This window comes from Propithecus coquereli, unplaced genomic scaffold (genome assembly GCF_000956105.1).
Source record: "Propithecus coquereli isolate 6110/MARCELLA unplaced genomic scaffold, Pcoq_1.0 Scaffold802, whole genome shotgun sequence".
Lineage (NCBI taxonomy): Eukaryota > Metazoa > Chordata > Mammalia > Primates > Indriidae > Propithecus > Propithecus coquereli.
Window position 1 is genome coordinate 24,072 of NW_012154197.1, and position 14,533 is coordinate 38,604.

The following is a 14,533-nucleotide window of genomic DNA, read 5'->3' on the forward strand; positions in this document are numbered from 1 at the left end:
TGGAATAATTCATTCACTCGCTCATTCATTCTGAATACTTGCTGGGGCATTCCACGAGCAGGCACCCAAGATCAAAATGAGAGGTGCACAGTGCCTGTCCTGGGAGCCCACAGTCTTTGAGGGAGACAAACAGGGACAGAAACGGTACAACACTAAGGCCCCGGCCTGGTCCGCAGTGTGCTGAAGAGATCTGACTGAGCAGAGGCTTGAAGGATGATTAAAGTTGGAGGGGCTGGAGCGTAGAGAACATTCCAGGCAGAGTGTTCTCTGCGGCCGGGAGCAGAGTTGAGGCCACAAGGTGCTGTGCTGCCCACACCTCCTTAGCCCCAGGAGGGAGGGGCTCCACACGCCAGCCTCACCGTGGCCTCACTGCCCCCTCAGGGCAGGGTCCCCACCAGGCCCAGGAGGGCCAGGGGTGAGGGAGAGCCATTTGGTCCATAGCTCACATTTGTGAAAGGAATCATAATTTAGACTTTCTGCATTATCTCCCACTGAAGTTTGGATGTTTAAGACACAATTGTTAAATGTAAACCATGAAAATACATAACACAATTTTTGTAAGGCTGTTCAGCATTTTTTTAAAATCTACAAGAAGCCTAAAAATAATGAAAGTGGCCCAATTCTGTCTCATTCTTGGCAAACAGGCAGTGTTGGTCCTAGAGAAGAACAGCGAGGCTTGGGGGAGTCTCCCAAAGCCAGACTCGCTCCTGGGCACCGGGCTCACGCCCTGACCCAGCAAGGCTCAAACACCAACGCCTGCTCCCTCCCGGCACCACCCTGTGAGTTTGACGGCCTGGGATGTTCCGTGGCCTCTGCGCCAACCCACCCCAGGCTCCTCGGCTGGCCCGGGACTGCAGCCTGAGTCTTCCTCCTCCACTTCCCCTGACCACAGCCCCGCTGTTCCTTCCCTGCGCAGCCACAGACCCAGTAAGGCACCACAGGCAGCAGCTCCACTGCCCTGGGTCCCTCATCTTGTTTGTCCTTGGGTCCAGCTGAGAAAGACCCCGGGAGGTGCCCCCAGATGGCTTGTCAACAGGACCCCATGGGCAGCTCCCACCGGGAGAAAGAAGTCAGCCCCTGCTCCTCTCCCCGCCCCCCGCGTCCACTCCGCTTCATCCAGAACAGTCTCCCTTGGGAAGCATCACCCCGAGACCTGCAGCTCCCGCCTCCTAGAGACACGCCGCGCTGCTCGCCTGCTCCTCGGCTGTTTGCAGGGCAAGGCTGCGGGCAGGGGCGCCATGGCAAGATGGTCCCACCCCCTCCAAGGCCTTCTGAGAGTGAAACTGCTGCAAAGCTGTGACAAAGTCCAATCACTATACTGGGGTGGGCGGGGTCGAGGGCAAGGCCAGCTATGACTTAGAGAGCAGAAGCCTGGTCAGCTATGCTGTACCCTGACAGGGAGAAGACTGGCAGAAGAAGGGGGAACAACGAAAAAGAAAGGAGGGCCAGGGCGGCAAACGCCTGCGGCTCCCAGCACAGCACTGTCCAGGGGTCCGTCCGGCTGACGCCAAGCACTGTGGTCTCCCCAAGAGCCTTGTCTGCCTGTGCCCCACCGTAGCTGAGGAGCCTCAAATTAGCCTCACTGAGAAAAACCTCTTAAATCTACCTGAATCCCCTTGTGTGGCCCTCTAACACTTGGGGTTCCTGTGTGGCGTCTCCCCAGAGAGTGCGCAGGGCTCCGTGGGCCTGGGCAGCCACGGGGAATCTGAGCGCTGGCATCTGGCTGTGACATGAGCCCGCCCTCCGTGACGGAGCCTCTCTGAGGCCGACAGTCAGGGCTTGAGCCGCTGAGACCGAGGATGGGACTTCAGTCCGTGGCTCTTCCCCAGGGTGAATGGCAATCTCGAGACCCTCAGATCTTTCCCAGACACCCCCTGCCTACTCCACAGCCCGTCTTCTTCCAACGGCTGTGAGGCCCTTGCCCTAACAGACCAAGGTCCTTCCCCGCCGGCGGCCGGGGGTTCTACTCAGGCTCACACCACCAAGCCCTCGACGCTCATCCACAGGTCCAAACGAGTCTTTCCTGCAGAGGTCTCCCCTCCCGTGCCTTTTCCCAGAAAGACCCAGAGTGGGAGGATAGGCAGGCAAGCCATGCCTTGGTCTTCCCTGTCCTCAGCTTGAGATAGCCATTGCCCTGGAGGAAGCCTCCACCCACCAACTGCATCCTCAGCCCTCCCCGACCCGTGCAGCCCCTGCTCTGCCCGCACACCACCTGGCAGTCACAGCCCATCCCCATAATGGTGCAGGGCTTCGGCCCCGGTGATGACAAGGGAAGGCAGGCTTTGCAGAAGTGTGGTGTTTATTGGGAACCACGTGCCTGAAACCCTGATCTGTGTGCGCATTGTGTGTGTGTGCGTGTCTGTGTGTGTGCGTGTGCTTGAGGACAGCACAGTGCGTGGTCAGTGGTGTGGTCAGACAGCCTTAGCCAGTCCCACGCGGTTGTTGGCCCTGTCAAAGACGCTGTAGTACTCCCGGATGAAGACATCCCCCAGGATCCACTGCTGGGAATGATCATCACCCTGGAAACCGCTGGAGCAGGAGCCTTGGTCCTGGGAAAGGCAAGGCTGAGGTGAAGCGGGTCCCAGCTCCATTCGCTGCACCTAAAGACGGATGTTTTACGCTCCACCCCACAATTACTGTCCTCTGCTATTTCATTTTATCCTTGAAATCACTTTCCCGGGGAAGCAAACAATTATCAGATTCATCTCATTCAACAGATGAAGAAATTGAGATTCAAAAAATAAAATGACTGGACCCAAGATCACCAGGTGGGGCCCTGGAGATCCAGCCCTGGACCCCTCCCCGTCACTGCCCTCCCCAGCCCCTCCTCTGATCTCAGCACCTGCTCCCCTGATGACCGGCCAGAGCAGGCCTGGGGACTGAGGCAGGCTGCCTCCCCAGCTTGGGGAGCTCAGAGTTAGGTCAAAGCTGAGGCCAGCGGGTCAGTGGGGACAAGAGTTGAGTCCCCACAAAGCCAGGTTAGCTAAGAAAACCCTGGACAGAGCTCTAGGCCCCTGGGCTTAGAAAATTGAGCAGTGGATGGAGGTTCTCACAGAGAGCTGCAGATCTACACCGCCACAAGCCAGGGTGGGCTGTCCTTCCTGGTCCCCATTTCTCCTAGCATGAGGCTGTAGTGGCCACAAATGAGGCCCAAGGACAACATGGCCCCACTCAGAAGAGCCAGTCAGTCTAAAGGAATGTCCCTCCGTTCGCTATGGAGTCCATGCCACCTCTTGTCACCCACTTCACGAACTTGGGCCCCAGCTGGGGAGGGAGGGGGAGGAGGGGCACAGGAGGGGCCCAGGACCTCCCCCCAGACATACCTGGCTGGTGTAGGCAGTGGGTGGCAATGGGAACTCTTTGTGGTGGATCTCAAAGACAACCGTGGGCATGCTACTCAGGCTTGCGCAGTCGATGTCAAACTAAAGAACCAAGGGAGGTCCCTTAGAGGAGGTGAGGGTGTCATCTGGCTGGAAGAGGCACCTGGTCCTGACGGCACAGGACCCCTTCCCCTGCGCCCCATGGGCCGTGAGGTGTGAAGACCCACCTCCTCAGAGGGCTCTTGTCTTTTGGTCCCAAGATATGGTTCTCGAAAGAGTCACACTGAGGGGGACGAGCTGTCAGTCAACTCAGGGAGAGACCCCAGCTTGGGACACAGGGGTTCACCTCCATGTCTCCCCCACCCCCAGGTGCAGCCAGAGCAAGGACGTCGGGAGCACTTAGCTGCTGGGAAGGAAGAGGGATGGACTCATGGTGGAGGAGGGACACGGGGGCACAGCGAAGGCCACATGCCGGGAAGGCATGGCCCTCCCGGAGGACCAGGAGGTCAGACTGTGGCAGCTGCATGAGGCGAGGGAGCTCCAGCAGCATTGACAGGCCGAAGCCAAAGCCCAACATCCGCTAGGAAATGCCCCCTCGCCTTTCCCCTATATCATTTCTTCCATGTCAAAGGGTCCCCCACTTTGAGGGGGTCTTGGAAGGTGGGGGTGAGGGTCTGGCCTTACCAGGCCATACTGGCCCTCTGTGGCTCCAATGGCCTTCTGGATGTTGAGGATGTCACTGCTGGGCCCAACCAGCAAGGAGGTACCCGTGTCCAGGATGGCCTGACAGCTGTTGTCACAGGCCACCGTGACACCATGGATGGTGACACTGCAGAGGGCAAACAGGATGGCTCGAGGAACATCCAGCCCCCCCCACCCCGGTCCTTCCTACTCTCCCCTGCCAGGATCCCCAGGCTGGGAGGAAAGCCCCAACCACTCCCACAGCCCCTCCCTTGGGTTCTTTCCTGGAGCCCCCAAAACTCTCTGAGCCCAGAGAAAAGATCTAAAGCCATTTTCTCCCAACGTAGTGGCTAAATTGAGGACATTCCACCTTTTGTGGGACAGAAACTACAATAAAACAGCAAATTCACATGAATTAAGGGTAGAACGAGTACTGTACTACTTGCCTGAGATCTGTTTCAAGTTTTCCTTCTGCCATTTGCTCACTGAATGTCTCAGGCAAAGTATCCAACCTTTGCCTACTCAGGGTGTCGTCTACAAAACGGGTGCACTAAACCCCTTCCTTGACTTCCGCAAGGCAGGGCTGTGAGGCTCAAACCTGACGCTGGTAAATTCTCAAATGGAGGTGATAATGGCACCCACTTCGTGGGTTTTAGTGAGGAATAAGGGAGGCGGTCAGGTGATCGCTCGGCACCTGGCCCAGCAGGCAGCGAGTGCCCCGCCACTGCAGCTCGCTTGTTAATAAAGCGGAGGTGACCGCGAGCATTATCACTGACAAAGGTCACAGCCTCGGAAGTGTCTAGTTTAGATTCTGAGGGATAGTCTTACAAGCCACTGTGCCACAGTCCTTCTCCGAGCCCGGGGGCCTGACACCAGGTCCTCATGTTCCCACACCTGGAGCCGGCCTCAAGCTGGGCCCACACAGAGCTGCGCCCACCCACCTGTTCACGGTGAACTGCCAGTATGCCTGCCTGGTCACGGGCACCCAGTGCAGGCTGCCTGCGTAGTAGAACGGGTTGATGGCCCCCAGCGTGAGCGTGCTCCCCTGGTCATTCCTGAAACCAAGACAAGGCTCACTGCTTCAGCGAAGACCCACCCCGGGGCACATGCCATTGAGACCCAGCCCACCACCACCTCTGAAGGCTTTAGACGAGCTTTCCCAGCCTCCCCCTTCCCCTCTCCCCAGCCTCCCCCTTCCCCCCTCTCCAGCGGGGCTTCCCTCTGGCATGGGTAGCAGCGACCTTTTTCCTGAGCGCTGTGGCCCTCACCCCCACCCTGGGCTTGGCAGCACCCAGAGCCCAGAGCTCAGCTGTCACTGTGTGAGGGGAGGAAACGGCCCACACACAGGTCCCAGGACAGCCAGGCTCTGCCCTGGCCACCCTTAGGTGTTCCCAGCTGTCTCCCTTGCCCCCGCTCCCCACACCCACCACCCAGGGCTTTCTGCCCCCAGTAGGTCAGGGGGTCTCCAACAGGGTCCCACACTTGGGATTAAAACCACCTAAGCCCAAAGTCCCTCGGTTCCTTCCGGAGCAGCGTCTCATGCATGGCTGAGAGACACCTGCACGCCGTACCTTACCTGCTTCCCACGCTGCTGCTCCTCGTTCCCGGAACTCATCAGGCCCCATTCCACCCCCAGGCGCTAGTACACACTGTCCCCATGGCCTAGAATGCACTGCGCTGTCCCTCTGTCTCACCTGGATGCCCCCACTCCTCCCTCAGGGAAGCCCGCGCTGGCCACCCTCCGTCAGCGTGGGCTTCCCCATTGTCGCAAGCCTCTGACACCCCCAAATCGCCCTGCAGCACCCTCATCACAACTCTCTGATTACAACTGTGTGTTGTGTGCTATCCGTTCCCCGCTAAATCACTAACTCCCAGTTTGTCTTACTTGCCATCTGTGCCCACCTCTGCACGGCCCTGCCCACAGCAAGGGCCCGGTGAATGGCCACTGAGTGAGTAAATGCACGGATCAGCCTCGGCCCCTTCTCCTGGAGGTGGTCCCTTCCCCCTCAACCCTCATCACCCACCCCTACCCGCTCTGGCCCCACCCCAGTCCTCAGTTTCCTCCCTGGTGAAAGGAAAAGGTTAGACTCCTGAAATCGGTGCTAAAAGTCTGTGGATCTCAATGATAGCAACAAATAGTTATTGGGGCCTTGTCACTTTGGAAAAAAAGAAGCTAAAAGTCCTTACACAGAGGAGATGAGATCAGGCTTTGTTTTCTACATGCCAGAAATGAAAGTCAAATTTTGGCCCCGTGAGCTCTGGCTGTATCGATGACTATATTTGGGGCCCTTGGACAAGAAGTTCGAAGTGCCTGGAAACAAGGAGGTTTGCTTGCATGCTGGCAACTACCCTTGAGTGGCAGTGTCCCCAAGGGGTGGACACTCTCCTCAGCCAACAGTCCTTACCAGGGCATCCAAGCCAGGCCCTGGCTGGGCACAGCTCCTACCTGCTTATGTAAACTGAGAACAGGTCATGGGCCACCAGGTATCTGTTCATCATGGTGTCGAACACGGGCATGAAGTAGTCGGAGGCAAGAGAGGGGTATGCGAGCCCCAGGATCCCGTCAAACTCGGAGTAGGTGAAGATGAAGCCAGGTTCCTGGGTGCGCAGGCCCACGGTCTGGTGGGTGTCCACAATGGTGGAGACCTGCAAGACAGTCATAATGACTCCACTGGGAGCCCCCACAGCCAGAGACGGAAAAGTCCCAGGGTGGGGGCCACGAGTCCCGAGTCAAGAGCCAGTATCAGAGTCTCATCTTCGCTAGCCCTCCTTCCCCCTTATAGGCAACGCAGTTCTTTGAGCTTAAGACAAAAAAAACTCTCCTTTCCCGGCAGTCAGTGCTGCGGTTTTGAGGACTTGGTCTGACGAGGCCAGGGAGGAGGGGAAGGGAGGACACAGTGTTGGGCACAGACGTGGTGCTCGTTGTGCAAAAGCTGGGGACGAGCCCAAACAAGGAGGGAGGACCAGGGATGCTCCGAGGCCCTCTGCCTCGGTTCCCAGACTCAGACCCGACAGGCATTTGCGGAACAAGTAAGTGGATTCGTGCTATCCTTCCATCAAGAATCAGGTGGAGGGCCTCCCGGGCACCGGGTGCTAGGCCCTGGGGGCGAAGCAACAGGCAAAAGGAAGCGCCTGCCCTACAGGAACTTACATTCCAGTGGGGGAGACAGAAAGTAAGTTGTAAAAGAAGTAACGTAGAACACGTCAGATGGCAACAAGCGCTCTGAAGAAAAACAGCGCAGGGTGAGGGCAACAGGGTGGTGAGAGAGGCCTCACGGATAGTGACATCGGCAGCCTGGGGAGAAGGGAGGAGCCATCGGAGTCTGGGGAGTGCGGTGCAGGCCCAGGTGGGTGCTGCAGGTGGCCTGTCCTAGCAGGGTGTGGGGTCAGGGGAACAGCAGAGGAGGCAGGGGGTGGGGCAGAGGAGGGCAGGGGGTCACGTGGGGCCTTGCAGGCTGGGCTAAGGCCTCTTATTCAGTCCAAGCAGGAGCCACAGAAAGATTTCCAGCAAAGGAGGGCATGACAGGACTTTTTAAAGGATCCCTCTGGCCGCTGTGTCAGGTGGTGACAGGACGTGGTAGGAGCAGGGAGCCCACTGGGAGGCTGTTCCAGTCATCCAGATGGGAGGCAATGGAGGCGGAACCAAGGACGAGGGCTACAAAGTGGGCAGACCCTCAGTGGCCTGGGAGGGAGGGTCAACAGGATTCGCGGACAGGCGGGGCATGGGGAATGAAATGACGAACAAGTAATACACGATTAGTGTGTTTATTCCTTACCACAATGCTCTGAGATAAGTATTATTATGTCCATTCCACAGATGAGGAAATTGAGGCTTGCCCAAAGTCACCCTGCTCTATAGAGAAAAACTTGCCGCATCCGCCCCAGAGCCCTGCTCCTGACCATAGCCCAGTGCGGTGGGGCCTCTCCCCACTCAGTTTAGCACCCAGCACCCCCTCCCTCCTCAGGGAGCTCCTGGATGGGAGGAGACCCTGGATTGAGTAGAGCTCAGCATCTCCCACAACTGCGCTCAGAGCCCCCTTCCCCGTGGCTCTGGTGACAGCCCCTCCCCTGTTCCAGCCCCAGCACCACCCCGTCATTGGAGCCAGGCCCTAGGCTAGCCTACTGGACTTCACCCTTTCCTCCTGCCCCCCGAAACTTTCCTGCTGGAAACAGGGGGCTGGGATGACCTCCCCATTTGGTCCCCACTCTGAAACCAGCCAGCTCTGGTCCAGACAAGCAGAGAGTGGGGCCTGGGTGAGGCCAGCTGCCAAACCAGCCGAGGGCTTCCCAACACGTGCCATCCCACACCCCGCCCTCTCCCATGTGAGACTGCTGGGGGGCTGACCCCAGGGCTTTCTCCCCGACCCCTGCCCAAGGGAATGAGTAAAAGCAGCCCAACACAGCACAGCTGAGGTTGCCAGCACAGGGCCATGTCTCCAGTGCAAATGTGCCCAAAATAGCAAAAATGAAAGCAAATGGCTCCCGACAGCAGAGGAAGTTGGTCCCGGGCAGGGGAATTAGCCTTCTAGAGGCCTGATGGCTGGACCACCTCAGCAAGAGGCCCTGAGGCCACTGCTGTCTGGTGCCAACTCTTGGGGAGGCCTGAGCACCCGCCCAGCCAAGGAACGGGCTGGGGAAAATGCTGTCAGCAGAGAAGGGCTGTGCCCTGCTGGACTCAAAGCAAAAGAGACTTCAGCCAGACCCAAGGAAGAACCCTAGGGAGATCAAGGTGATAAACGCAGAGTGATATTGCTCAGTATTTAATCCTGGATGACGTATGAGGAAGGAAAGAAAGACACTAACAAGCACTGGGCACTTACTAAGTTCCCACCACTGTATCAGGTACTCCGAGGCCAAAAGGAGGCGAGGGGAAGGGGGAGGCCCAGATGCCGCTCTGACTTACAGAGAGTGAGGTCTAGCTGAGAGCACTACTCAGAGAGCCAGAGATGCAGTCTGGCGCCTAGCACCTACAGGCACCCACTGCGTGACTTCAGGCAAGTTTTCAACTTCTCTGAGCCTCAGTTTTCTCATCTGAACAATGGGAATAAAAATACCTTCCTCAAAGGGCTGTCGGAAGAATGAAATTTTAAAATAAGATCACATACAGGACACTGAAGAGCTCGCTGCTGGCACAAGCTCATAATTCTGAACTAACTATGGCAAGGACACGTGAAAAAGGGTCCGGGAGGTGGGAACCCGGACCTGGCAGAGACTCTCATGTTGGGCCTCTGAGCACTGACACGGGAAGGAGAGGAGGGAGGAAGAGACAACCCACAGCTGGCTGTTGGCTAAAATCCCTCTCGGAGTCCTCACCCACGGAGCCCCCTGGGTGGGCAGGGCACAGGGCTCCGCACGCCAGCTGCGGGTGCAGCCCACCAGAGCCGGGTGTCTGCGTGGCGGGAAAGCCGCTGGCGGGAAAGGCGAGGTGAGCACTGGCTGGCCCGCAGCCCACTTACGGTGACAGTGTCGTAGCCCAGAAAGCCCTGCATGCTGCCCAGGCCATCCCGGATGGACAGGGACTTGCTCAGCATCTGGAAGGTGCGGGACTTGGACGGGTCAAAGCGGTGGTGGTTTTCTAAAACACAGACCAGGGGTTAGCAGGGCTCTTAGCATCTTCTCGCCACCCACGGAGACAGCCAGGGCTTAAACCCTCACCAGGCCTTGAAAGAGTATCATCTGGATACTGGCTGTTCTCACTGCAGAAAATAAGCAGCCCATTCTCTCTACGCTCTTAGTCCCACAGTCTAATAAAGAAAATTATTCTTTGCTGCTCAACCCAGCTCATTGGCACCCACTGCTGCCTGGGTCGTTTCCAAACAAAAACAGAAAGGAAAAAGACCTCCCTGTGGTTTTCATGGATATTTTACTTTTACCAGCTGAGTAATCTCAGCCGAGTCCCTTTTCCTCTCCATACCTTGGTTTCTTCATCTGTAAAATGGGGATAATAAGAGCACCACCCTCCCAGGATTGCTGGAAAAATAAATGATTAACACAAGTTCAGTGTTTACTCATCGTTAGCAATAGACTCTCTCACTTTATTCTCCCAGCTCACACTGGCATGTCATAGCCCCATTTTATTGAAAGGAAAACTGAGGACCCAGGCGGGTAAGTAGCTTGCCTTGGTTCCCAGTAGAGACTAAAAAAAAAAAAACCAAGAAACTGGCATTCCCTAATTTTTAGCTTAGACCCGTGATTTTCAAAGCGTCCCAGTCTGTGGCCATTTGGGAGGTCAAGTGAAGAGATGGGGCACAACCAGGAGGCCGGGAAGGTCAAAGTCTACTGTCCTGCCACCCTGACCGAGCGTGGCAGGTGGGGCGGAAGGGGGAGGTCGCTCACGGCAGGCATTGCTGGTGCAGTAGATGGAGGGCACCCAGAGGTCCGAGGAGCCCGTGTCAAACACCACGGTGAATTCCTGGGGCGGGGTCCCAATGGAGACCTTCCCGAAGTACTCGCTCTGAGGACAGACAGCACCGGGTCAAAGGCAGATGGGACAGAGAGGGAGGGAGGGGAAGGTTGATGCTGGGCGTGGAGTGGAGCGTGGGCAGCTTTGGAGACCCTGTGCTTCCTGTGCAGAGACCCGGGACGGGGAGGGGGAGGAAACAGAAGGAGGATACTGGGGAGGGCTCTTCTTCTCCAGCACCCCTCCCCCAGCGTCCCGCCACCAGCCAAGCTTGGCCTGATCCTCCCACGAGCCCTACAGCCAGTGCTGGAATCAGCCTCAGAAGCAGACCTTGGCCCAAAACATAAATCCAGCCTGGGAGGGAGACTGGGCCGGCCAGGGCAGGAAGAACTGGACAGAGAGGCTGGGCATCAGCTACGTGCAGGGCCCCAAGTCCCCAGCCAAGTCGTCCCTGCCACACCTGCCTCCCAACGGCTCTCCCTGCTGTCAGAGCTGGGGGTGGGAGGCGAAGATGACCTAGATAAGAAAATGAGAGCACAGAAGAGAGAAAAGGCTGGTTGTTTACCGTCAAGAGTGACAGATGAGAGAAAGACACGCTCCAGAAAGGAAGAGAGCACAAGGGACATTCCTGCCTGGGCCCTGGGTGGGGGGAAGAGGAAGATGGCACCATGCTCTGGATGGCTACCGACTGGCCCCAGCGGTCCCCATCCCTGCTGAGCCTAGACTAAGACATGGTCTCCCTGGGCTGGGAAGGGCAGGTGTGACGTTGGATCTGGCAGCAGATCATGCACCCCCGAGGGATGCTGTGTGAGGAAGGTCGCCTGAGCTCACACCCGCCCCACAGTGGCCTTTGCTGGCTCTCCTGGCTCTGCTGGAGCTTACTGAGGGCAGGGAGATGGCCTCCCCAACCCACAGGCGCCAAGATTCCTGAAAGAGGGAAACCCCGTGGGGGGCGGGGCTGAGTGGAAAGGCTGGCAGAGTCACTCACATCCAGGTAGCTGGTCAGAGACTCGCTGGCCACCTCCCCAAAGCTGGAATACTTCCGTCTGATCGCATACTGGTGTTCCCTCAGAAAGTCCCCCAGGAGCCCACGCTCCTCCAGGGCCCTCCTCAGCGACTTCCCTTTGTGCAGAGGGATCCTGAGGAGACGGGCAGAATTCGTGATGAGCGTGGGTGTCTCTCCTAGGCTGCCCAGCCTCCAAGAGGTGCCACAGCCTCTGGGCTCCATAAGCCACTCCCCGCACTGCTCCTCCCAGCCCAGCCTTCTGGTCAGTATCCCACTGATCCTCAGCCAATGACTTTCAAACATTTCTTTTTATCATAACCCAAGGTAAGAAATGTATTTTACATCAATTCTCAAATCGGTGCCTATCCTGACAGAGTGCGATGTGCTCTGATGTTTTCTATTCCTTTTCTTTTTTTGATGCTGGTAGAAACCCTCCAGATGCATTTTACAAAATGTTAATGAGCTTTGCAACCCATAGTTTGAAACACACTAAGCACATTGCCATTCGTTCAGTCACCAGATTCTTGCTGTGTACCTACTATGTGCCAGACACTGTACAGGACGCTGGGGACACAATGGAGAAAACGATGCAGTCTCTACCCGCAGGAGCCCGCAGCCTGGAGGGCAAAACGAAGTCTCCCACACTCTGGCTAATGCCATGACAATGATCCCACCCTTTGCTAACCCTTTGCTCCACTGTCTGGGTAGCTTTTTCCCTAAAATGGGCAGAAATTCTTCAGAGAGCTTCCCAGGGGCCTCCTGGTCAAGCTTAGGTATTGGATGATGGAGGCAGATCAACAGGCAGAGGTCAAGAGTGGAACAACAGAAGCTGGTTTACACCTGGCTCCACCCTGTCTGGGGCAACTTAGGAGGCTCCCCAAGTCCCCAACCTCCCCGTTGGAGGCTCCCCAAGTCCCCCCGACCTTCCCCTTGAAGGCTCCCCAAGTCACCGACCTTCCCCTGGAGACTCCCCAAGTCCCCAACCTCCCCTTGCAGGCTCCCCAAAGCACCCCCTACCCCCAGCCTGAACTCCCTCCTCTGTGAAATAAGTTAACCCCTTGCCTTCCAGCCACTCTCCTTGACCAAGGAGGTGGCCCAACCTCCCTGAGTCTTAGCTTCCTCTCCTGTAGGCTGAAGTAGTTTAGCGGTTCCCACGGCCCCTTCCACCTCTAGGAATCACGTGGTCCCTCTTGGCGGGGCCGGTTTAAAGAATGGCTGGAGACTATGCGAAGGTGCTTTGACAACAGTGAAATGGCAACAGTTTTAAGACTCACGAAGAGAGTGGGTTTCCTCGTGCTGTTCACGCCCCAGACGGCCGCCTGGAGCAGGCTGCCTGTGAGTCATGGTCTCTGCTCCCATACTCAGCCCAGCCCTCCTGTGACTTAGACCGGAGCCTGACTTATAAAGGACTTTGTCTCTGGTGGTGGAAAAGGACATCGGCACAAAAGGAAGGAGGCTGGACTGAGCTCCTGAGATCAAGCCCACGGCTCCCTTTCCTATGTCCCCGTGTCCAGTGCTGTAAAATATTTTCTGCGTGGCTCCAGCTGCGGTGTCTGATCGGTCGGGACCTCACTGCTGCGTGCCTGGAAACTCCCACGGGCCGTAGCTGAGACTGCTGAGCTGACCTGCCCGGCACAAGGCCTCAGAGAGGAAAGCCAGCCACGGCCAGAAGGGGGTCCCCACCTCATGCCGAGCCAAAAGGGCGGCCCTCCCTGGAGCCTCCAGCCGCCACGAGTCTCAGCTCCAGCTCTGCCTCCCTGCGCTGGGGCCGCCGGCCACCGGGAACTGGAAAAAACTCCCCTTCAAAAAACCCTGGCCGCCCAAAAGCCCCCCAACCTCCCCCGGGAAGGAACCCAGGCCCCGGGCCCAAGGCCGGAAAAGGGTCCAAACCGGCAACCGGAACGCCAGGGAAAACAAGGCCAAAACCCCAAACCCCCCGGGGCCAAAGCCCGGCCCCCCCGGTAACAACCAAGGGGCCTGGGCAACCCAAAAAACCCCCCTAGGGACCCTTAAACAATAGTTTTCTCATCAGTAAAATACAAACACTAATATCCACCTAACCCATGAGGATTAGTAACAGCGTAAGCAAAGAGTAAAGTGCCTGGTACCTACCAGCAAACAGCTCGATACATCAGTTATGATTTTTGGAGGGGGACCTGGGACCTTCACCCACAAAGGACTTGGTACAACAGAGAACTTTATTTTGTTTAACAAATGTATATGTCGCTCTTACAGTGTGCCGGGCACTGTTCGAAGCATTTTCAAATATCGATTCATATAATCCTCATAACATCCCCATGAAATGGGTACGACTATTATCCTAATTTTACAACAGATGAGGAAACTGAGGCACAGAGAGTTAAGTTGGTGATGGAGCTGGGGATCGAATCCCAGGCACTCTGACTCCAGAAGCCCTGCCCTAATGTCCCCAGGCTGCCCGCGTGACCTGTCTCTTTGCCACACCGTGAAGTGCAGGGGCACACTGAGACGAAAAGGTCTCAACGTGGGGGGCATCATCCTGGGAACGTGCAGCATTGCCTCGCGAGACTGCCCAGGGGAATGATGGCTGGGAGACCAGGGACAGAGCCTCCCAGAGAGGACGCATGAACGGCCCTGCCCCTCCCCTGGGGGCTGACACTCACCTGGCGATCTCACTGCCCTGGGAGAGAGCAAGGACTGCAAAGAGCACCACCGGGCACCTCATTCCGCACCACGGCTGCCGCTGTGCCAGCCAGTGCCCGTTCCCCGCGGCCTTTATAGAGGGAGCAGGGTTCACTCTGGCTGGGAGCCCAGACTTCAGAGACAGCCCCTGCCTTCAGGCCACGCCACAAACATTGTGAGATGGCACCCGGAGTACCTAAGACCCATGCAGACGAGGACCACAAGTTCCACCGCTCCAGGGACTTCAAAGTTGAAGGGTACAGCTGCCCGGTCTTCAGGCCAGAAACGTCAACAATAGGCTTCTCTGATCCGATCTCCCCTTCCAAACCACGCCCCTTCTGGAGCCAGCACAGCCGGGGCTGCCGCCAGACACTTGTTTCACGTACGCCTGACGCTCTACAAGAGGCCTGTCCGCCACAGACCCAACTGCTACCCGACCTGCCTGCCCTGCCCGGGCCTGACCTC

At 57.3% G+C, this 14,533-nt stretch overlaps 1 protein-coding gene across 1 annotated transcript; it reads right to left on the reverse strand.

Moving 5' to 3' along the window:
• Nucleotides 1-2,411: 2,411 nt before the first annotated feature.
• LOC105825535 (chymosin-like) lies at nucleotides 2,412-14,111 on the reverse strand. The gene is made up of 9 exons (XM_012663376.1): nucleotides 14,050-14,111; nucleotides 11,390-11,540; nucleotides 10,338-10,455; nucleotides 9,458-9,576; nucleotides 6,448-6,647; nucleotides 4,943-5,056; nucleotides 4,005-4,149; nucleotides 3,324-3,422; nucleotides 2,412-2,549 (listed from the first exon to the last, which is right to left on the reverse strand). Exons 1-9 carry the CDS (start codon nucleotides 14,109-14,111, stop codon nucleotides 2,412-2,414), a joined length of 1,146 nt encoding a protein of 381 aa, XP_012518830.1.
• Between the last annotated feature and the right edge of the window lie 422 nt (nucleotides 14,112-14,533).